The sequence below is a fragment of the Squalius cephalus genome (assembly GCF_949319135.1).
Source record: "Squalius cephalus genome assembly, chromosome: 24".
Classification (NCBI taxonomy): Eukaryota; Metazoa; Chordata; class Actinopteri; order Cypriniformes; family Leuciscidae; genus Squalius; species Squalius cephalus.
In genome coordinates this window covers 8,389,550-8,414,316 of record NC_137145.1, presented here as the reverse complement: position 1 = coordinate 8,414,316, position 24,767 = coordinate 8,389,550, and the positions used below count along the sequence as shown (strand labels likewise).

At 37.2% G+C, this 24,767-nt stretch overlaps 2 protein-coding genes across 3 annotated transcripts in view; one reads left to right on the top strand and one right to left on the bottom strand.

Annotated features, from left to right (window-relative positions):
- gdpd5a (glycerophosphodiester phosphodiesterase domain containing 5a) overlaps window positions 1-11,791 on the bottom strand; it is a 29,840-nt gene extending 18,049 nt beyond the window's left edge. For both annotated transcript variants that reach the window (XR_013820007.1, XM_079861151.1), the window contains exon 1: window positions 11,465-11,791. The gene's annotated coding sequence lies outside the window, so the exon portion shown is untranslated. The remainder of the gene's footprint in view (window positions 1-11,464) is intronic.
- Window positions 11,474-23,485, top strand: serpinh1a (serpin peptidase inhibitor, clade H (heat shock protein 47), member 1a). The gene is made up of 6 exons (XM_079861152.1): window positions 11,474-11,492; window positions 19,340-19,423; window positions 20,621-21,223; window positions 21,307-21,405; window positions 22,479-22,711; window positions 22,799-23,485. The coding sequence occupies exons 2-6, from the start codon at window positions 19,354-19,356 to the stop codon at window positions 23,099-23,101; spliced, it is 1,308 nt and encodes a 435-aa protein (XP_079717278.1). The 5' UTR covers window positions 11,474-11,492; window positions 19,340-19,353; the 3' UTR covers window positions 23,102-23,485.
- Window positions 23,486-24,767: the final 1,282 nt, after the last annotated feature.

Below are 24,767 nucleotides of genomic sequence, written 5' to 3'. Positions count from 1 at the left end.
AACTTTTCTGTGTGCATTTTATTTTTTAATTAATTTACAGTGCATTCACACGCATCTCATTTATTTTGAATGGGTTACGTCATGCGTTGCCGAACTGAATTGTGGGTTCCATTGCGGTGCGTCACTGGCGTTCCTCGTGGCAGAAGTTGAAAACTTTTCAACTTTTCAAGCGCCAACACAGGCGTCAGCCAATCAGATCACCTATGCAAATACCCTACACTGTTAAAAATTGCTGTAAAAATACAGTGAATTTCCAACAGTAAAATACTGTTATTTCAATAAACAGTTTAATCCTGTAAATTTACAGTCTATGTTCCATAAATTAATTACTTGTCGTAAATTTACAGCATTTATGTGTAAACCCATTTGTTTCTGGAAAAAACAGTCTTGGACTGTAAAAAATAGCACGTGGGGGCGGGGCATCTTCAACGCAGTCTATTTTCGAACAGAAAGCAGTCAAATAACAGAATTGTTTCGCAACACTCATCTAGACGGTCTTAAAGAAGGACATTGTTCAAGGTAAGTTTATTTATTTACTGTTATTCTGTTATGTTGCTCCCAACCTGTACAATCGCCTTTTTCTTTTTGATTGTGCTGTTACTGAGCGCGAATCGCGTTTTGTAGACAGAGCTCTCAACGGTTGAGGCATTTCGCCTGCTAATGAATGTTCTCTGAGCTCCGATTATCACGGCGAACTATTTGCTTGATTAAAGTTAAGTTACCATTTAGAAATTAGTTTGGCTTTCATTTGTAGTAACCCTGAACTCGATTTACATGAATTTCTGATTCAGTAATGTTACACAATGCGAATTTTACCAGATGCATTAATGATATTCGCATAATATCATGCACATAAGATGGAGAATAATTACAAAACTACACGAAATATCCAGATCCATTATAATAATTAAAAGTTAGTGGTCAATTTGTTTAGTTTCCATGCAAATAATGTAAAGCTGTTCAAATTCCCAAAGCAAAATATATATTTATATATATATATATATATATATATATATATATATATATATATATATATATATATATATATCGATTTAGTGGTGCGAGTAACTGTTACCAGTGTTTTTGTGAGATTCACATGTAACTTACATACTAAAAGTCAAAGAGGTTATTTTTGAAAGACGAGGCGGATATTCTCGACTTTTCGGCGCGAAACACGTTTTGAAGACAGACAGTTCTCAACAGCTAAGAGGCATTTCACTATTCAATGTTCTCCGTGCTCGACATCGAATTTCTTTGCTTGGTTTAAGATGACGAAATAATAATTATTTCTTCTTTTTTTCTAGGAATCATTCACTTTATGTAAATGTTTTACTGAGACAGTACACAACCCTAATCTTTGGTGAGTTTCACGCCATGTATACTTGCAAACTTTGTGCACAAGCATGCAGCACCATGTGCATTTATAAGGCACATGCGAATTCAGACATGTTTCCAATATAACTTTTAGTTGTGCTCTGCCTGGTTGCAATTTTTTTTGTCTCTTTTCAAGTTAAGAGACAAATTAGTTGCATTACAGCTTATTTATATTTAATCCAATATTTAAATTAGTAAGTTTTCTTTTTTAATGTGTGTGTGGGGGTGTGTTTTTTTTATTACCCTTAGACGATTCATTGGGATAAACCCTGAAAGAGGTTCGAAGACCTGCAGAGGCAAGGTGGTTTCAAAGAAGACTGGAAAACTTGTCAGCAAGAAGTCTGCCACTGTCAATCCCAAAGTTGCTTCTCTCCCGAAGAACCTCTTCGATTTCAAATGGAACTTCGTCTAGGTAACTAAACTTAAATGCCCACTGACACTCACATTTGTGCAGCTTCCTAAAAGAATCAACACCTCTTAACTGCATTCATATTCAGTGGTAAGAAAATATCTGAATCCTTTGGAATTGGATGATTTTCTGCATTAATTTGTCATAAAATTTCTTCATCAGTCACATGTATAGACAAACAACGTGTTTAAGCTAGCTACACAAACAATTATAATCTTTCATGACTTTACTAAACATCCCATTAGCCACTCTTAGTGCAGTGTAATAAAAATGTACATTTTGTAAGTGACTAATTTGTTACCTATATGAACCACAAATGTTGTTTTTGTTTCGTGATGGTTGTTCATGAGTACCTTTTTTGATCTGTGCAGTTAAACTGCCCAATGTTCTTCAGAAAAATCCACCATGTCTTGCACAGTCTTTGGTTTTCCAGCACATTCTGAACAATTAAACTCTTTACAATAGTGACTGCATGGTTTTAACACCCATCTTTTCACAATGAGAACTACTCATTAGTTAGAGGACTCCACTATTATATAGGGTGCCAGGGGGATGATTTTATTCCGAACATCAGTGGACAGTTTAACTGCTCAGAACAAACAAGCGAATCATGAACAACTATTACAAAAAAAAAAAAAAAAAAAAACATTTGTGGGTCATTAAGTAACAAGAAGTTCACTTACTGCAGCACTGTGAATGTTTAATGAGATGTGTTTAGTAAAGTATAGATAATCTCTAAGATTAGTTATGTACAATAACATGATCATTTTATGTCTCTTTTATAAGTGTTCGTAGAATATGTCATCACTAGTTTTTGTCATGTGATTTATTTTACCACTAAGATTTTCTTGATTTTCTTTCCTCTCAGATCTGGATTTCCTCTCAGACCAGATGTGTCAAAAGCTGATGTGGGACGTTTTGGCAGTTTTTTTTTTTGCCTCTTCTTACGTTTTTTCACCAATTGGTTCTCTTGTCCTCTCAGATCGGGATTTCCTCTCAGACCAGATGGGTCAAAAGCTGATGTAGGACGTGTTGGCTGTTTTTTGCCTCTTCCTACGTTTTTTCACCCATTGGATCTCTTGTCCTCTCAGATCCGGACTTCCTCTCAGACCAGATCTTTCAAAAGCAGGTTTGAGATGTTTTGGCAATTTTTTGCCTCTATCAAGGATTTTTCATCCATTGGTTCTCAATATTTTCCTCTCAGACTCAGAATTCCTCTCTTGCCTGGATGCTGATGTGACATGTTGAATGTAAGGTTTCTTTGTTTGCCTACTGGTTCCTCACATTGAATTTTACAATGTATTTTCTGTGACTTTTTAATGTATTGTTAAAACTTGTTAGCTGTTTTAAATAAATGGCAAACAATACTGTACCATAATCTATATTTTCTTCATTTTTTCCATTGAGTAAATATAGGGATGTTAATAGATATCGGACAATAGAGTAAATAGAAAACAGTATTTATATTCTAACTTTTTATACTATAGAATTATAGCTGGAACCATTACTGCCAGTACTTTGTGAAGCACAGCCATAAAATTAAAAACTGTAGAATTACGGTAAATGGCTGGAACCACAGCTGCCAGTACTTTACTGTGAAATTACAGCATTGTTGAAACCGTAAAATTACGGTAAAGGGCTGGAACCACAGCTGCCAGTATTTTACTGTAAAATAACAGCATTGTTGAAACCGTAAAATTGCGGTAAAGAGCTGGAACCAGCTGCCAGTATTTTACTGTAAAATAACAGCATTGTTGAAACCGTAAAATTACGGTAAAGGGCTGGAACCACAGCTGCCAGTATTTTACTGTAAATTTACGGGTGAATTTTTTACAGTGTAGCGTAGACATTAGCCAATTGCATTCATGTAACACCGGAAAAGTAATGTGATTGGCTGTTGTCAGTATGACGGTTGCATCAGCACCAAGCTTCAGACACGCCCTCTGTCAACCGTTGACGGCGATGCCCCGTGTGAATGCAGCGTTATGCAAAATAGTTTAGAAGAATTTTAGCATCGGCCATTTATCGATTATTGGCCATAAAATAAAAATAATTATCAGTTTATCGGTATCAAGAAAAATTTATTATTATATTGGTGCATCCTTAATAAAAACATTTTTTGCAGAAATGTATGTGTAGATTTTCTATTTCTATTCATCCAACAGTAAAAAGTACTGATAATTTTGGGACATATGATTAACTAAGAAATGATGAAGACAATGCAGTTATTCCACCATCCTGGCCAATCAGAGAAGATCTAGCTGGATCAAGAGAGTTCTTGGCAGTTTTGTGTGCAATTTGCATCTGATGGTCAGTGAACGGACTGTGAGCGGCCCGTCTGAGGTTGAGAATAGGTCCTACAGGACTCTGTGTGACAGCAGCTTTTTGATTCTGAGCTGTGAGACACACATACAGAATTCCAGATTTTACGAAGTCAGATATTCAGATGCGATCCGACGGAATGAAAGCACCTTTCTGTCAGTCTACAGGTCACCATATTCCCCAAAGCTCAGTTCAGCAGACAGCACCAGACTGTCACTCACAAACCTTTGCAGCTTGAGGAATAAGGTTCATTTAGTTCCCCATATGCAGCTGTGAAGCTGAAACAAAAGTTGGGAACACTTTACAATAAAGTTTCATTTGATAACATTAACATTTGATAACATGCGTTTTGGCCGTTCATTTACACGACAATGGCGTTGCCTGAAAATGCAAACTTTGAAAACGTGTTTCAAAGTGCACGTTTTTTGAAAATTATACCATTAACTGATTATGCCATTACATTACAAAAATGCGAACTTGTGAAAACAGAGACGTCATGCGCATTGCGTGTTCAGTCTATAGGCGCGTAGGTTACTGGCTAGTGATGCATAACACAGCATTTTTAATAGTTTTTTTTTGAGGATCTGTGTGAACGGGGATCGTTTTGACAACATTGTCGTCTGTGCGCGAAAAACACACAAAAAAGACTTTTCCGTTTTTTAGTACAACGTACATTTAGTAAATGTACTTTGAGTTATTGTACATTTCAACATTCATTAAATGTTTTTAATAAATCAATTATCAAAACAATCTCAAAACTAATCAAAAGAACTTGAACAATGAAGAATTGATTTTATATTAAAGTCCCCCTGTGGTGAAAATCAAGCTTTTAAATGTTGTTTAGATGTATACGTGGTGTTTTTAATATGCTTTAAGACAAACCATGTGCAAATTCATAAGCAAATTGCTGAGTATTTTCTCCTTAAAACTGCAGTGAACCAAAGACAGTCTCAAAAACACGATTTGAAATCGCTGGTCCAAATGAGTATCTTGTAACCAAATGAGTGAGTGGAGGCGGGGTTAATTTGCATATTCATAGAACCGCATATACTAAAAGAGGCAAGGGTGTAGAGTTCCATTTAAGCTATTTTAAGGCATGACAAAAAAATTCAAGGAAAAAATGTTAAATATGTAATTTTGGTGATCATAGGTGAGTTTTAAGGAATGAAATGATTGAATATATATTGCTCATAGTTAGTTCATGTTAGCTAATGCATTAACTAATCTTAATGAATGAGACCTTATGTAAAGTTACCCAAAAGGTAAGTTTCTGTAACTGGTACTATTGACTTCAAATGTGTCTTGCAGATGATTAATTTATCCACACAAACAAATGACTCACAGTTCACTTTCTTCAGAGACATTAAGCCACATCAAACTGCCAAATCCACAATGGCACTCTTGCAAACAGAAACAAAACCTGAGGTTGTTTTAATTTCTACTTATTTTAGAAAGACATAAAAGCATATTTGATAGTTTCCTCAAATGCATCATAAATAAAACCATCACAAACCCATAAGTCAACCACTGACCCAGCATTACCACACCAGATGCTCCAACGAAAAACAACAGATTTCAATGACAATAATTAAAGAGGGCTATCAAGACAGTCATTACAGACTTGATCTTTGTCCACCAGAAGCGCCCACACAGACAGACAGATTAGCATATCATTAGCATCTTCAATAACCAGACTCACATTCAAAAAACAAGCTACTAAGAGTTTTCATTAGGCATTTCCTGCTTCATATTCCACAATAATCACATTCCTTTGAGTCATTCAGAACAAATGCTCTGGCGTTAACATATGATTCCTCCACCCATCTCATAACCGCAGCTCTTCAAGTCACGATGGATCTGTTACAAATCAGGAAGAAAATTCTACTGTGAATGTGTATGAGAATATAAAAGCATCTGTGTTCTTCTTTTCCACACTTCCTTCTGCATGATCAAGACTAGCGTAACCCTTCAGTATTGGTGATTAGATATGATGTACTATCCTTTGTTTTTGGAAATCAGGGGGTTTTGCGTACGGCACTTAGTACAATGTCTACAGCGCCCCAAAGATGTGCAATGCGTCAGTTAAATCATTCACATGCATCCTGTCCTGTGTCAAACAAAAGAAGTCATTATCTCTTTCAGACATTTCTTCCTGTTGAAAATGGCCCTGTATGAGCGAGGTAACACACTTGTGTGAGCGCCTAATTTGGGGCAGAGCGAGCCCACACACACACACACACACACACACACCCACCCCTAATGTTAACATTGCATCTGTCGCCCTATTCTTAAAGGGACAGTTAAGCCAAAAAAAAAGAAATCGGCATTTACTCACCCTAATGTTGTTCCAAACCTATAGGACTTTCTTGTGCGGAACAAAATATTTTGATGAACAACGAGACCCCACACACTGAGGGGCCATTTACAAGACACCTCTTTCAACTAAAAACAGAAAAAAATGTATGCTTTTTGGCCGTTCATTTACATGGCAACAGCATTTTAGGGGCCTGAAAACGCAAACTTTTAAAAACAGGATTCAAAGTGCACGTTTTTGAAAACGTTACCGTTATAGTCTCCGTGTAAACTACAAAAAAGCAAATTTGTGAAACCGGTGACGTCATTACGTGTTTAGTATCAAGTAGTGTTTCTTTTCTAATCGTTTTTGCGGATCCGCGTGAACGGGGATCATTTTGACACCGTTGTTGTCTGTATGCGAAACGCAAAGGAAAAACTTTTCCGATTTTTGTACATCGTTGTTGTGTAAACGGACCCTTAAATTGTACGGATAGAGACAAACAAAAACATTTTTCAAAAGTTTTGGTGAACTATCCCTTGAAGTGTATTTGCATGAACTTCAGTCGTCAGAGCTTTAGATAAATTCAGATGGTCTACTCTACAGTGTTATTCCCAGCTGGAAAGTAAATGGGATAAAGTTCATTCCCAACTTCCTTAGGGTTTTTGGAGTTTGAGCAGTCAGGGAGCTTTACACCTGGGAAATTCAGTGTAAACACACCACAGATACACTAGACTTCAAAAGTTTGGGGTTAGTTAGATTTTTTTTTAAATATACTTTTAATCAGCAAGGGTGCATTTAATTGATCAAATGTGGCAGTACAGACATTAATAAAGTTACAAAAGATTTCTATTTTAATAAATAACCTTTTTAAATTACTATACATACTAAATTATATATTGGCGCAAGCTTAAACTCACCTAATTGACGCGATTATGTCTCCTTATGACACACTGAGAAGCAGTACAGTGCAGCTGCATGACTTATGGAATAGCAAAACAGATCCTTCAACCTCAATTTTAAAACAGATTCTTCAAAAATCCATTTAAAACGATATCCCTCAAAGTTTACAGTGGTAGACACACACTTGAATAGAAGATATGTAGTATACTTGTGTGTGTGCATGTGGGTATGCAGCTGTACTGGTGTGGGGCTTCATGCTTTAGCCTGTTTCCATGACACTGAGCTTTCCACTAGCTTTTAAGACTTACAAAAGCCTGAATTCTCCAACATCAGGAGAGTAAAACGAGTCGTCTGCTTTTTTAAATCCCATTCCCGCCAGCTCAAACTGCAGACCCTCTCGCCCTTCCACGCCTGACGGACTTTCCCGACAGGTATGATGGCCAGAAACAGGAAGCTACTTTTTGTCTGCTTAATTTCCTGCCTCACTCCAGGACCTCTCCTCAAGTGAGCAAAGGGACTAAATGCAACTAAGCGCTTAGCTTCAGCGAAGTGTTTTTCCCCATTCATTTTCTGGATTTAAAAAAAATCTTTTATAAGTTTTAAAATCCATGAATCAAACCAACTTGGTCAGAGATTAATCATATAAAATTGAAAACCTGAACTATGATGAAGCATTACAAAATATGTGATAAAAAAAATGACAATATAAAATTACTGACTTATTGATTGAGGTACAAAATTCAATATTTGATATTGAATATTTATTGTATAAAATGCAACATATTTTAATGTATTGTAAAATACGCAACAATTTTATATATTTTAAATGTATTTAAAGTTTATTGTAAAATATTCAAATATGTAAGTTGTTTGAGAGTGTATGGATACTGACTCGAATACGACATTCGCAATGCTTCATGGAAGTGGGAGGACGTTGCAAAGCTCTTTTGGCGCAGTTTTTATTTCCATGGTAACAGCGGATTCTCTGATCAATGGATCCAAGGGGAATCTCTCTTCAAGATTGTGATGTATATAGTTTTTCCAGTGGGAATATTAAACAAACCTGAAATGAAGAAATGTGTGACTTCATCATATATGATCATTATAACTATTTCTCTACGGAAAAAGTTCATGGGATTTGTAATTCTGAAACATACCGTTACACGCCACACTCAAGACTTCAAATGACATAACAGATCGTTTGTTCATCTAGCATTAAAAAAAAAATTGGTTAGTAAGATTTTTGTCACCAGTGTACCAGTACTGAAGTTTTAAAAATATGACTATACCAGCATTTTAAGCGCTGTTGAATGGATTCTTAAACACCTCTGGTTGGCCATTGCGTTCACGCGCTCAACATATATGTCTCTGATTGGCCATTGTGTTCACGCGCTCAACATATGTCTGTGATTGGCTACAATGATCGGCGCTTCAAAAACATGTCTTCACAGAGCGCTTGTTTTGTCAATGAAGTGTTAATCATTATAGCCAATCTTTATTATTTTAGAGCAAAAAAATACATTTTTAACAATGACTAGGCTACATTGCATATTTATAATCGGGCTTGTTGTTTTGTTAAAAAAAAAAGAGGAAAAAGTGCACTTCAGTTGCATTTCATAGAAGAAATTTAGGGTTTGTTACACGACAACGTACAGATGACAACGTAGTCAAAACAATCCCCATTCACACGTATCTGCGAAAACAACTAAAACTCTGTATTATGCTGCAAGGCCAGTAGTTGGCGATGTCACTTTGTAAAGAAACACTACGCGCCTATAGACTGAACGCGTAATACGAATGCGCATGACGTCACCGTTTTCACAAATTAGCGTTTTTCTAGTTTACACGGAGACTATGACGGTATCAATCTCAAAAACTTGCACTTTGAATCCAGTTTTCAAAAGATTTCGTTTACAGGCCACCAAAACAGTGTTGTCGTGTAAATGAACGGCCAAAACGCATAAAAAGTTTTCCATTTTTAGTTGAAAACAGTGTCGTGTACAAGTTTTGGAACAACATGATAAAGGTGATGCCAGAATGTGCTTTGACAATAAAATGACAACAGCACTTGGGATGCAACAATATTGTACGTTTTCCATTCGCAAACAACTCATTCCTCATGAGATTCATTGATTTTCACCTCAGATTTTAAGTCCAGAAACTCTCATTAACTCCAGCATGACATTAACAAGAAAATGAACACTGTTTCTATTCAAGGACTCATGCATGATTCAAAAGTCTGAAAATAGAGAGACATTAAGTCATTGTACAGCTTCTGATTAGACAGCGCAGAACAGCAATGACGTATTGAAGAATGGGTAAAACGACTTTGGGAAGTTTCTGTGGGAAATCATCCAACAGGTTTGATGGATTCACCGAACAGAGGAAGGGTTTACTTTCCCATGGATGAAACGAGCCCTTTGTATTCCCACTCCTCTGGTGGGCCCTCTGTGGATTTATCTGAGATAATGTGAGCACAGACAACCTTATTTATCTCTCTTATTATGCTGCTTTTGTTTTGGCACCTTCTCACCTGCTCTGAGAAACAGCAGTCTCATAGTTTGGATGTTAAACATGGTTGGTTGTTGTGGAGAGCTCATAATGACGGTACCTGACGTAGATGCCACGGAAAAAGCGAAATATGATACGAAGACCGTATTTGTGACTGAACGACACCAAATGGTGAAATCAGACAATCATTTCTCAGGAGACCTGAAATGCCTTGTTATGAACAAGTCTACAGTCAGAGCTTAGGACTGGAGAAGATGAAAGACATCAACATCCAACACCCTTCATCTGGTTGCTCCCGTCTCTTGCTCAACACTGTTAGTCTTTTCTCTCTTGGACATTTCCTGAGGAGCGGTCTGCACCACTTCCCTCAACATTCAGCCCAAAACTTTTGAAGTTTTAGAGAAATGATCTGCTCTCATTAAATTCTGGCAGCATCATAAAGAATTAGCAGGGTATGAAAGGGTCATTTTTCTTTAACTGAAAAAAAAAAAAAAAAAACACACAAAAAAAACCCCGCTTATATGTGCAGAAAAAGGTGCTGATGGTCAGGAGACTGGGGCTAGTTGTCACAGGAACTATATCTCAGTAATCTATCATATGAAGTGAAAAGTCCAAATACACATGCTTGTTTTCTCTATTAGTGATTTTGTATGATTTCAAACATCTCATTCAAAACCTTCTCAAATTAGAATCATTAGAAAACATGTTCGCAAATTCTGTTTTCCAAACTAAAATTGCAATAATATTATCATATAGCTGTTGTGAAACAACTGAACACTATAAACCACACATCAGACAAGAGTCAACTGATCAAGGTAGATTTTAAGTCTCAGGACAAGATCATTTTTCAGAAATCTCGGGTCGAGGCACATGGGACAAGATGCCACGCATTTATGTTTTTGTTCTTTTTGTTTTATTTTGTTCATTTTTTATTATTTTGCATTTCTTTGAATATAATGTTAAAAACTTACAATAAAATATAAATGAGAAAATGTACAGCTTAGATTTTGTTTAAAAACTTATAATGGGAATATTCCATTGTGACAGCCCCATAATGTGTGACAACATGCTTTGTTTTAGAAAAAAACGAAAAAAAAAAAACTGTCAACTTGCCCAGTCTGTTTTGTGTAAACAGATACTGTACACAGAGTAATTATAACTTTGAGTGAAGAGTAACTGTTAAAACAGACAAAGAGGTGAATTCAAGTTGATTGGGACTTTTCCCCAGTCATCTCAATAGCAAAAAGTGTCACAATCAACCTGAATTCACCCTACTTTACAAAGCTTTTAGTAACAAGTACTGTACCTAAAAGCACCAAATTTGTTTGTACAATGGTATGTTTTCTGGGCATTTGTCGTATAAATAACTACATTCAAAACCATGGAATAACCTATATCAAAGTGTGGTATTACTACCAAAATGGTACAATCACATAGGCTACTTTTCAAGGAAAACTCAATTGTATAAAGATAAACAGACGTTTTCAATAAACAAAACAGAGCTTCGTTTACTTGTTGCATATTTTTGCGATGCATACATTAAATATAAATCAAATGACTAAATGTAAACGTAGGCTACTACATAGGCATGTGATAGTAAACATGCTTAAGTATAGGCTACTTATCCAGACTCCTTTTCTTTTCCTTCTTACCTTCTCGTCGGCAAGGTGATCAGCGCAGGTAGTTGAGTTCTCTTTCTCCAGTGTTCTCCTCTTAACTTGTGTTGTCGTCTGTCTGTATCTTTCTTTAAATGTTAAACAGCCCACTCAACGCATCAAGGTGTGTGACATTAATGGAAATAAACTACATTAAAGTTTCGGACACGCGCGTTGCGCTTTAAATCCAATCTCACTGGCACTGGCACGATCTCCAGCAAGATGGTTCATATGAATATTGCACTACAACGTGTTTTGTGTTTGGAGGATTGTGATTCACCGAAGATATTCAGTACAGATCGGGTGAGTAAATCCATCCGATCCAAAAGCCCGTGGGAGGAGCTGCAGCACGCCTCCTCTTCCTCCTCCTCTTGATCAAGCGTCATCACCGCGCTCCTAGTAATTAACAAACCACAGCATTCGTGAACAGTGCTGTATTTAAGTTCATAAAAAATCTGTTAATTAAGTTTAAACGATAACCGTTAAAAAAAAGAGCATCTCAACAGCTCCAACTTCTCAGCAAAGAAAAGACTTGAGGTATTTGATTCACCTCAGTGACTCGAATCTTATGAATTTGTTCACTAAAAAGATGAATTCATTGATTCGTTTGGTGTGTTCGGCTGTGTCTGAAATCACCCCGTATACCCACAATTCTCTACATTAGTCCACTAATAGCCTATAGGGAGTGAATGAAAACGAGTTAGTGAATACAGACACTGAGTGTGCCGGATGGGCTGCAGCTTTTGCATAGTTGTTGCTGTTTAATAATTATTTGAAGAAACTGGCAGCTCCAGTATTAAGATGAAAAAATGCCTATCTTGAACCCTATCGTGGAAACTATGTATAAACCTTAATTAAACAATTTAATAATCAATTGGATTGGATGGATGGATGATTCATCTGTGAGCGCCATCTTCTGGTCAGATGCAGGAGTTCTTTCGGCACGTAGTGTCCGTAGTCACTCGTAGGTTTCTGAAGAGCATTTTCGAAGCCTAAAGTGGGCGGAGCCGGTGTGGTGAAGAGATGAGTCCCAGTTATGGTGCTATTTTTAGCGCAATTTTCCAGTAAATTTTCCACCGGACAAATTGCGATTGTTAACTCATGATTTCTGTTCTGTGCGTCTGTGCGCACCAATCTTGCACTTCTATCTAGCTGCTACTCCTCAACCAGACCACCTAGAGACTTCGGGTTTTCGGCATTATGTTAAGGAAGGTCTAATGTCGGGAACGCACAAAAAAAATCCAGGAAAAGATTTACTATCTCTTAGTGTTGTGATCCCATGAGGTGAGAAAATTGCGGTAAAACACTCACTGAGTTTTTATTACTTGTTTTCTGCTGTAAAGTTGGGTATTTTAACATGGGGGTCTATGGAATTGACTCCCTTTTGGAGCCTGTCTCTAGCGGCCAGTCGATGAATTGCAGTTTAAGTCACTTCCGTATTGGCTTCACGAGAGAGACTGGAAGGTTGCCGCTTGTTCGGCACGAGCGTCACAGTGCATTATGGGTATTCTCTAGCCTTTTGGCATACATCAGTTGTACACTCGTTATTGCGGTGCATTGTGGGATTGAATGAGGGCACTCAATAAAGTCCACTATCGTTTCGTTCACCACTACGCCCTCAAATAGTGCCAGGGGGGCGATTTCAGGCACAGCCTTCGAGTAGAAGCGGCTCTGCACGGACTGATCAGTGTATGACATCAAAGTACCGCAAGAGCGATTAGAGAGCAGACGGCTCTGTAAGCTTTCAAATCGCTCTCGCAGTACTTAGATGTCATTCACCAATCGATCTGCACAGTGCTGCTTTAAAGCTACACTGTAAATTTTTAAGTTGATTCTTTGCAAAAAAACACTTTGTTCTTTCAAAATTATATGTGCTCATTAATGTGTAATTACTTCTACCAACTAATCAAGTATTCTCGTAAGTGTAGAAACTGCCATTTAGAATACATACGAGCGAGTCGCACGAATGGCGGAAGCCATGTTGTGCCTCCAACTTGAAAATACATTAGCCAAAGAGGGACATACCTGGAAATTCAAGCTTCGCCTTTCACGTTTTTACACTCAGTGACACCGTGACGAATGCGAGGGGGAGATTACTCGCGACTGAGAATTTGATTTGAAATAATACAGCCACCGTAGGAGTTAAAACGCCCTCGGAATGGGAGGGGCTAGAAGTAATATTCAGTTGGTAGTCATATACAATTTCACCGCTAGATGGGAGACAATCCTACACAGTGTAGCTTTAAGTTGAACACACTTAATATTTGGCCACAGCTTTCTAAAGGTTACATCATTATCCCAGTAGGTGGCGACAAGGGACTGTCTTATGAACAAGTCATTGATTCATTCAGTCAACTCACTGATTCGTTAAAAGAGTCGCTAAGAACGGAAACTTGATTATAAAAAAATGGGTATTTCTATAAATCAACTAATATGCGTCAAAAAGGAGTTTAACCATCATACGCTTGGCAACAAAGTCGATTTTGAACCAGATGCCTCGTTCATTCAATTCATTTACGAACGAGATCCCACTTCGTTCAGTTGTTATAAGTGGAGGGTTCCTTTAAGTCATGAGTCTCTGATATTAATGATCTGTCTCAAAATAATTACAAATTAACATTTTTAGCAAATGTTCAATATTACTAATGTACTATCAAGGCTGCTGATAGCGGGGCGAAAGGTGGTGACGATCTAGTGGCCCCAAGCCTTAGGTTGGCCCTGTGATTTAATCCGAGGGGGACCCCCCCAAAAAAAGACCCCCCTCCCCCAAAACAATTTCAACCGAGGGGGAAAAACGCGATTTCAAGGGGACCCGAAGCAACAACCTGCACCGGGGCCCCGGGTAGCCCAGCTATGACCCTGTGCACTAATAATAACTGGCCATGCTGTGTCTCTGTTCCTCAGCTCTGTCTGTCTACCTGAACAAAGAAAGCTTTTTCAGACTGCAGGCGGAGAGCCAGAGCAGAGCATCCACTGCTTCTATTCCAGGATGACAGTGAGAGATTAACCTCTGGCCTGAGCCAAGCTTGCATCACATCCTAATCTTTAACAACCTACTGGTGGACTGAAGCCGTCCTTCAACAAGCGTGACTTTGAGTTAGACACACTAGCTGGGCACAGCTGTACACAGCATGTGTATTCGATGTGGGATTTTCTGATGTGCTGAGGTGTCAGGGTGATCGTTCTGCCCATATCAACTCCAGTCTGCTATGCAAGTCCATGGACAAGAACGTCTTACAATATATATAAGATGTATATAAGATATATAAAATAAGAATAGAATCATTTAGAATAATTTTATATAGGCCTATAATAATTGTATTATTGGAATGATACCATGTTACATGTATTTATCAAATATAAATAATTTGTAATTACAACAGTTTTATTTTGAAATAGCTATGTAGGGAACCATCAAAACTGGAATAAGCAAAAAAGAAACCAGTTACAAAACTTCCACAGTAGGTTTTGCTCCGGTTTATGCGTGTGAAACTAGCAGCACCTAGTGGTCACATTCGTAGTTGCAGGAACATGCAGTCAAATACATAGAAACTTGTGCAAAACAAAAGTGAGCTGACATTTTTGTACTTGTCCACAAGATTTCATTCATCTATTTTTGATGCTCCCAGATTTTTTGCCTCTCGCACAAAATTGTGGTGTGTGCACAAAGTACTATTTTTCTTGATAGTGTCTTTTAGAAAATAAAGATTACCGTGATATAAAAAAGTTGTTTCTTTTAGCTTAAACTGCTTGACGATATACTATAGTGTTTGCCATAGTCACAACAGAGTATCAGCTTGCAATGACTACTCATGATCATTTAAAATAGTTGGAGTATTTTAGAGATCAGTGACATGTTAAAGGACACCTTAAGTTTACAGACACAGACCAGACTCCACCACCTTGACATAGCGATCATATCTTCTGTGGATTTGCTCTGCCTCCAGAGCACAAAGAACAGACAAAATCTTTAACATGTTGAGAGCGAAATTCCTTCTGTGTGACGGAAAAGCTCACAATAGCTGGGCAGGTTTCCACCGATCTGAACCTCTGATACATTAGTCATAGACTGCAGAACATTCATTCATAACCTGAAATATCCCACCCAACAGACATTTTAAAGTTACAATGAACAGAAACCCAACTACAATAGTTAAAATGTAGTCAAAAATGAAGGCTGGTTTTGATTGTAGTATGTGATTTTGGCAGGCCGGTCCCTAGTAATGAGTTGTTTATGGATATGTAGATGTAAACGACTGCAGGAAGAGCATCCTGTCATTTCCCCGGTACTCATTGTCTACATACATATGAATTCTTCATTATTGTTATATATAGATATACAAGGGTTGGGGTTAGTAGGATTTTTTAAAGACATTAATACTTTTATTCAGCAAAGTATTTTTTTTAACTAGAAAGTAAAGTTTGTTGGGACAAACTTTTACAGTATGTTGGCTTGACAAACCCTTGACTGAAATTCCTAGCAGGATGTTTTTGCATGTGTCTAGCATTATTTTACATTTTGCTAACAAGTTTGTAGCATGTTTTAATACATTGCTTGCATAAATTAGCATGTTTCAAACATTTTAACATGTTACTAGCATGAATTGGCACGTTGCTAGCATCTTACCAAAACATGGGCCCTGTTCACAACTGGATTAAGATGTGTTTTGGTCGATCGGATCACAAGTGGACGATGCAAATACAGGTGTAATCGGGGTCTAAAACATTTTAAGCTTGCCCACTTTCGAAAAAAGTGTCGAAAATGCATTTAACTAGATCACTTTCGTAGTGTGAACGTTTATGTGGTCAAATGTGTTCAAACAGCCACAAAAGACTGCCTATACTCTAAAAAATGGGTTTGGGTCAAATATGGACAAACCCAGCCGTTGGGTTAAATTTTTAAATTACATTTTTAACCCAAACGTTTGGGTTTGTCCATATTTGACCCAAAGTTGGGTTAAAACAACCCAGCATTTTTTACAGTGTCTCCTCCTCCTACTGACCTAACGCATCTAGCCAGACGTCTTGTGGCTATCAGAGCAAAAACGAAAGCTGATGCTCTCCATGTGTCTTTCCGTCATCTTCGGTGTGTTCATATGTAATCTGTGTGAGCTTATTTCATCAATTAGATAGAGAGATCTGAAAAACCCCATACATTTACCTGCCGCCCATAGACCCTCCCCTCAAAGAAATCAAGGCAGAAGAGGTCGAAAGTGGACAAAAGAGATGGATTAAAACACCAGGTGTAAATGGGTATGTCTCCCTCGTCTACTTGTGATCCGATTGACCAAAGCGCATCTTAATACCAGGTATAAATAGGGCCACTAACTTGTTTTAACACACTGTTAGTATGAATTAACATGTTGCTAACACTAATTAACATATTGCTAGCATGTTTAACACATTGCTAGCAATAATTACAGTAGAATGTTGCTAGCATGAATTAGTATGTTTTAACACATTGCTAACATTAATTAGCACATTGCTAACATGTATTAGCATGTTGCTAGCATTAATTCTGGAAGGCTAGGCCGCAAATTATCCATCTGTTGTATCCTTCATTGCCCAGGGAACGAAGCATGCATGTCGAGGTCAGATTTGAAGGTTCCTCTGAATCGGGACATCAGCCTTCGTCACGCCGCTGTGACGCAATCGGCCTTTGAATCCAGATTTTGAAGGATGCAGTCTCTGAACTGGGATGCAGCTACTGTTTACATTTAGTCTTAGAAGAATCCTGAAAAAATGTATCACAGTTTCCATTAAAATATTAAGCAGCAACTGATTTCAATGATAATAATCAGAAATGTTTCATGAACAGCAAATCAGCTAATGATTTCTGAAGGATCATGTGACACTGAAGACTGGAGTAATGATGCTGAAAATTCAGCTTTACCATCATAGGAATAAATTACATTTTAAAATATATTTTAATAGAAAACAGTTATGTTAAATCGTAATAATATTTCACAATATTACTATACTATACGCGACCTTGGTGAGCAGTTTTTGGCCCTGGATTTTGGTTCTGTGTGTAAGTGAATTACATTATATTACATTTTCTGACCTGCTTTCTGCTTGTTTTAGATATTATGCACATTTAGAGCTGTCATTCACATCCGTTGCACCAAAGTTCAGTAAAGTTCAGGGTTTGTTCAAAATACACTAAGTTTAAGCAATAAGTTATAGATGCTTTAGCAACACTAATGTATAGTTATTTCCAAATGGAAACAGAAGAAGCAAATACAAGGGCATAAATGTAGTTGTTTCAGGATCTATAGTGATGAAATAACTCTCTCGCTTTCCCTTTTGTTCACGGCAGTTAATCAGTGACTGTCAGTCTGGGTTAAACCTCAAGCTATGCAGATCTAACAACATTAAGCAGCAAATCAGAAACGAAACCCTGACAACTGAAGCGAGCAGCATTCTTTCAACATTCTGAGGCCCGAGGAATGCCATCGCCCTCAGCTGTGTTTTCACTGATCTTTACAAAGTGGCCTGGAGGTGTATACTTTGAAAGCTGTGCTGTTAAAGGTTTGTATCTTTGAACAGTGTCACGTTAGATGTTAATGAGGAGCAGCCCGTTCAGCCCACATGCAGCTAATGAGATCTGTTTCATGATGATATATATTTTAAAATAATTTCTTAACGTCACAAACTCAGATGAGCAATCAAAATCAAATTCTTACAAAACCAAATTATCTGAGAATTGCTATTCACATTAAATATGTAACTTTTTAGGTCAAAATTAACAATATTGAAATAGCGAGTCAATAGATCATAAATCGTTCTTCCAAAATGGGGTTTTGTCTTGCCCAGATTCACTATTATATTTGTTTATATTTTAGAACTGTCGGGATGGTTTTCGTGGGAAATTGTGTTAATTTGTCACGTCTTTGCGTATCTCATCATATCAATAAATAGAGAAAAGTTCCTCTGGCTACTTTGTACATTTTGCTAACATGTTTTTTTGTTAGCATGTTTAATACATTGCTTGTATGAATTAGCATGTTGCAAGCATTTTTCACGTTACTAGCATGAATTAGCATGTTTCTAGAAAGTTTTAACATATTGTTAGTATGAATTACCATGCTTCTAGCAAGATTTAATAGCTAGCATGAAATAACATATTGCTAGCATGAATTAGCATATTGCTAGCATGTTTTAACACATTGCTAGCATGCGTATCTCATCATATTCGTAAATAGAGAGTATAAAAATGGGGTGAGCAATAAAATGTTCCTCATGTTTGTAGAACAGAATTCCTGGTGCTGTATAAAGAAGAAGATACATAATGTATTAGTTTGGAGCATAAAGAGCATTTTAAAATAGATGTCTTCTTATGGGGACAAATGAGAACTATAAAGCTTACTGCACACCCAAAGTGAGATAAAATCTCTGTCCTGTTTTGTCCGCCTGCAGGCCTAGACACGACCCACTACAAACGTGGCACACAAAAGAGAGAGAGAGACAAGAGACAGACCGGGTGGGGGTGGGGATGGAAGTAGCATAACCATTTGTCTTAACCTTACAGATGAAACTAGTCTTTTTACAGTTACTTTTATAATATAAATGTTAAACTCTCCTATTAAATACAAATACTAAAAAAAATGTAGGCCTATTGCCAGATTTTAGACTAAATTACAGTTTGCTTCTTGCTAGAATATTTAAATCTGATGTCCACCATTTTCCCAGCACTTTAGTTTCTTTTATAGTCATTGTGTGAGCAGTAAAAGGGTCAGTTCATGCTGCCTTTAGGACCTTGAGGAGAGAGTCCACTCCAGTTCTCACAGTAAGTGGATCTGGGGGAGGTCTCACAGAACACGGGAACCATTATAATACTCCTTTCCCAACTTCCAGAAGTTTCTTTTCCAGACTATAAAGTCTGCATGAAGGATTTGATGTCAGGGGAAGCCAACAGATCCGAGAGGTTGCAACAGTTTTCGGAAGCTCTGAGAGGTGAGTAATAGATGCCATTACAGCTGTGAAAACATTTTGCATTCAGGCTTCATAAACAGCATGAAAAATTTAAAAAATGTGCAGTAGCCTATTCCATAACAGAGTTCTTCTTTCAAAATGTTGAAATGTAAAATAAATGTTTGCAAGAGACGTTGATAGTTTTACTCAAAGATAAAGTGTTCATAAGCAGCCAAGTGCTTTGATTTACTGTGTTTGTGTGATGATTCTAAAGGCTTTTTACATATGTAACAGTCCATAATTGCTACTTCAAGCTCTGACTCGCCCATATGGGCATAATAAAAGTGCATTTTGGTGCGTTTTGCATGGCTGAAGGCAACATTTTGGGCTGTTCATGCGGTAGAAGGGTGGGGAAAAGCTGCACAAACTATAACATGTCTGAAGTCTGATGATCCTACACTAGTGGAACTTCCTGCCATCCTGGCATTCCTGATTGGATAACGGTCATCCAGCTTAAGATGACTCCGGGAGCCGTGAAATCTGAATATGTGGCTGTTACAGCTTTTTCTCCAATGAATATATATTTGCATCTTGGGGAAATGTGATATTATACACCGTTCAAAAGGTTTTGATTATTATTTTTTTTTACTTTTATTTAGCAAGGATGCATTCAATTGATCAAAAGTGTCAGTAAAGACATTTAAAATGTTACAAAAGATTAATATTTTTAAAAATGCTATATTAAACAACACAACTGTTTTGAACATTGTTAATGATAATAAAAGTTTCTTAAAATGAGAGAAATGATGCTGAAATTTCAGCTTTGTCATCACATGAATAAATAATATTTTAAAATATATGAATATAGAACACAGTAGAGGTAGAGTAAACATTCATATCAATATCTTCTTTCGTGTTCCCCAAGGAATATTTCTCATTTATAAGCAAAAACGTGTTGTGATGAAGGATCTCTGTGAGGTTCACTGTTCACGTGGCAGTTATGTAACATTTCTGCCTTACTGTACATGTTTGCTGGACTTCCTTTAGCATAGCAGGCCTGTCATTAAAAGTCTATGGAAATTACAGCTTGAAAATACAGCTCTGATATATCTTGGCATTATCCTCTCAGTTCTGTGGTCAGGAACTAAAACTTTCCACAGCTCTAGACATATAGAAAATCATCTCATATCTATGTATAATGAACGTTGCAACTTACTGACTTGTTTGTTACGCTTACAGGCTGTAAACTTACCACCTCTAAAATCATGTTGGTGTCAAGCGTGGTTCTCCTGTGCCTATTGGCCACCGTGAGCGCAGACAAGACCCTCAGCAGCCATGCCACCATGTTGGCAGACAACAGCGCCACTTTGGCCTTCAACCTGTACCAGAACATGGCAAAGGAGAAGGACCTCGAGAACATCCTGATTTCCCCCGTGGTAGTGGCCTCCTCGCTGGGTTTGGTGGCTCTTGGAGGGAAATCCAACACTGCTTCTCAGGTCAAAACTGTCCTGAGCGCCACTACGGTGAAGGATGAGCAGCTACACTCTGGGCTGTCTGAGCTTCTCACCGAGGTCAGTAACTCAACGGCACGTAACGTCACCTGGAAGATCAGCAACCGTTTCTACGGGCCCAGCTCTGTTAGCTTCGTTGACGGCTTTCTGAAGAGCAGCAAGAAGCATTATAACTACGACCACTCCAAAATAAACTTCCGTGACAAGCGCAGCGCGGTCAAAGCCATCAACGACTGGGCATCGAAGTCCACCGACGGAAAGCTGCCTGAAGTGACCAAAGATGTGGAGAAGACAGATGGAGCCATGATCATCAACGCCATGTTTTATAAACGTAAGACTTGATCACCTTAAGAATGAGAAGCAATTTGTAGATTCTTTAAAAAACTAAAATGAAAAACTCTGTTTTCTCTCCAGCACACTGGGATGAGCAGTTCCATCATAAGATGGTAGACAATCGTGGTTTCTTAGTGCATCGCTCCTACACTGTCTCCGTACCCATGATGCATCGCACAGGTGAGGTCATGGTTAAAGCAGATATGATCCTGAAACACAAAACTCAGTGGTAAAAAGTACATTACGGAGGATTTTTTATTAGAAATGAATTACTGTATAGTTACACTGGTACATTTTTATACAGTTTTTGTCACTTTTTGTTTTGATGGAAATAAATCTTTACTTTTAGTCAATATTTAGTCATATTCTTTAATTGCATGTTATTTGTCAACAAAAGAAAGAAAAATCTTACAAGAAAGTGCAAAATTAAACCAAACATTCAAACATGTTCTATTATTTTTTTTAAATAAATTTGAAATATAATTAATTAATGTTTAGATAAATTAGAATATATCAACATTTAATGTTAATATATTCGTTTTTGTGTTTTGACGAATATCCTTTAAATTTAGTCAATATTTTGTCATGTCATATTGTTTAGTTTTAGTCAATTTAGCTAAAATGGTATGTCATTTTAGTCAATGAAAAATATTATATATTTAAAAAATATCAACTTTTAATGTTGTTAAACATTGATAGATTTTTTAAATACTGTATATATAATGTAAAATACTGTATATTTATATATAATACATGACATTTGAATATTTAGTTTAAAACCCTTTTGTTAAATGGCATAACAAAGAAAGGTAATAGACTATAGAACAAATATTTTTTTGTGTTTGACGAAAATATCCCTTAACTTTATTGAATATTTCATCATGTCATATTCTTTCATTTTGGTCTGTTTATTTGAACAAAACAGCATGTAATTTAAGTCAATGATAAAAAGTTTACACTTTAAAATATAATATATATCACAATTTTGTTATAGATATATTTTATATATATATATATATATATATATATATATATATATATATATATATACACAGTATATGACAATAATTCAATATTTAGTTTGATTAAAAAAAAAAAAACTTTAGTGAGTAAGATTAAAACTGGCCAGTACGTAGAGAGAGAGAGAAAAAAAATCTGTTCAACCTTACCTTGAGTCAATCATTTACATCCATAACTGCTGTTGGATTTGGTGGGATTGCATTTTTTACACATTCGTTTATGCTGTCTTTCAGGCATTTATGGCTTCTTTGACGACACAAGCAACAAGCTTTTAGTTCTGAACATGCCGCTGGCCCATAAGATGTCATCTGTGGTGTTCATCATGCCGTACCACGTCGAAGCCCTGGAAAGAGTGGAGAAACTGTTAACACGTCAACAACTGAACACCTGGATGGGTAAGATGGAACAGAGGGCGGTTGCGGTGTCGCTGCCAAAGGTCAGCATGGAGGTCAGCCACAACCTGCAGGTACGAACAGTCTGCAATTTCAGCAAGTGTTTGTTATAAACTCACCCGTGAATTCAGTTCCTTATATAACACCTCGCTGTCTTGCAGAAACATCTTGCTGAGCTGGGTCTGACCGAAGCTGTGGACAAAGCCAAAGCAGATCTGTCCAACATCTCAGGGAAGAAAGACCTCTACCTGTCCAACGTGTTCCATGCCTCCGCCATGGAGTGGGACACCGAGGGAAATCCACCCGATGCTAGCATCTTTGGTACCGACAAGCTCAAAAACCCCAAACTCTTCTACGCTGACCATCCCTTCATCTTCCTGGTGAAGGACAACAAGACAAACTCCATTCTTTTCATGGGCAGGCTGGTCCGACCGAAGGGTGAAAAAATGAGGGATGAATTGTAGGTTAATTTAAATGTGAGTGAATGTGGTTAATAAGTGTGTGTGTGAGCAGATTTGTGAATGTGTGTAAATGGTACACCTGAGTTCGTTCCATTAGATCAGTGGACCAGCATGTGCTATCCGTTACGTTTACTTTGAAAATTGAGTTTTAGGTGCCACATAATGTTTTATGTTATAAACTATGCAAGTGAACTAGACAAAGTATCGTAAAATTTACACCTGAATAGGTTTCTGAGAAGTGCAGCATGCTTATATTAAGTATGATCTCTATAAAATTTGCTTTAAAGCACACGAACAGCATTTTTGCTCAGGGGGTTCTCTTTTTTATTTGCTTGGCTTGAGCGAATAACTCACTATGCCGAGTGTTTGATTTCCGAAAAAGTCCACTCCATGCTGTAACATTCCTCTCAGAAGTGCACACTTGTGTCTGCACTGAATACTGCGTCTGCACTAGATAGCATGTGATACGAGTCCACGTCTGTACCACGTTAAAGCTTGAATTCACATTGTACCAAAACACGGTTGTCTGAAAAGTTGGATTGTTCCTTGATTTTTCAATAAAATCAGCATCACTGAGAACATGTGTGGGTTTTTATGTATGCTGTACTTCTTTTAAGGTCAAAGTAAGTTTGCATATCAGAAATGCACACCACACTTACTATTTCTGAAGTATACAGTATGTATGAAGTGTGCAGTATGCAGATTTTAGTGGCATTTGCCAAAATATAAAGTATACAATAGAGCTTACTGTGTTGAATACTACAAGTATATCCCATAATGCATTGCGCTTGACCTGACTTTTAATTTCCTGTGTGATGAATGAATTAGAAATAATGGCTGCATCCAAAATCGCATACTTCCCTACTATATAGTTGGCCCATATGACGAGTAGTATGTCTGAAATTCACAGTACTCATAAAAGAGTAGGACACTTTACTATCCCATGAGGCCATTTGTGAATGGTAGTGAAGTGACGCAACTGACACTGGTAGGTCACATGACAATGAATATAAATGTAGTAGCCTACATACAGATTACATTCATACTACACATATTCATACTACAGAGAACATACTTTTTAGTATTCAAAATAAGTACCTACTCAAGTCATCCATTTTTAACAGCTATTTCTTTACTCATGTATTATTTGATTAAGCTGCCGACTTTGACATTTTTACACAAAATTGAATTAAAAATAAAACCTAGCTTTTTTTATTTCAGAAAAACCAACTGGATGGCACATGCTGAATTACATATGCCTCTGCAATGAAATAAGGCCATGTCACAAACAGTGTATAGTACTGTTTGAAAATAAAGGTTTATATTTTTATCTGCAAAAAGCTTTGGCGACATCTAGCGTGATTCACCGAAATGACATCAATGCTCACTGATAATGGCATGTGAAGAGACTGTATGTGTCTGTGAAGCACCAAAAATCAGTTAGAAAGAGAATCTGTTCCGCTGTACACAGAAAACATAAATGTATTTCTCGTTCTTTCATCAAGATCGTGGAGAGACAGAAACAGGAACAGGAAAAAGAAACAGGTTTGTGTGTATTCTCACACGTGTAAACTCTGTTATCTGATCAGATGAGAATGTGTTCAGATGTGACAGTATGTTTAACCTTCAACCCACACTAAATAATACATATCATGATGAAAAACTGTAT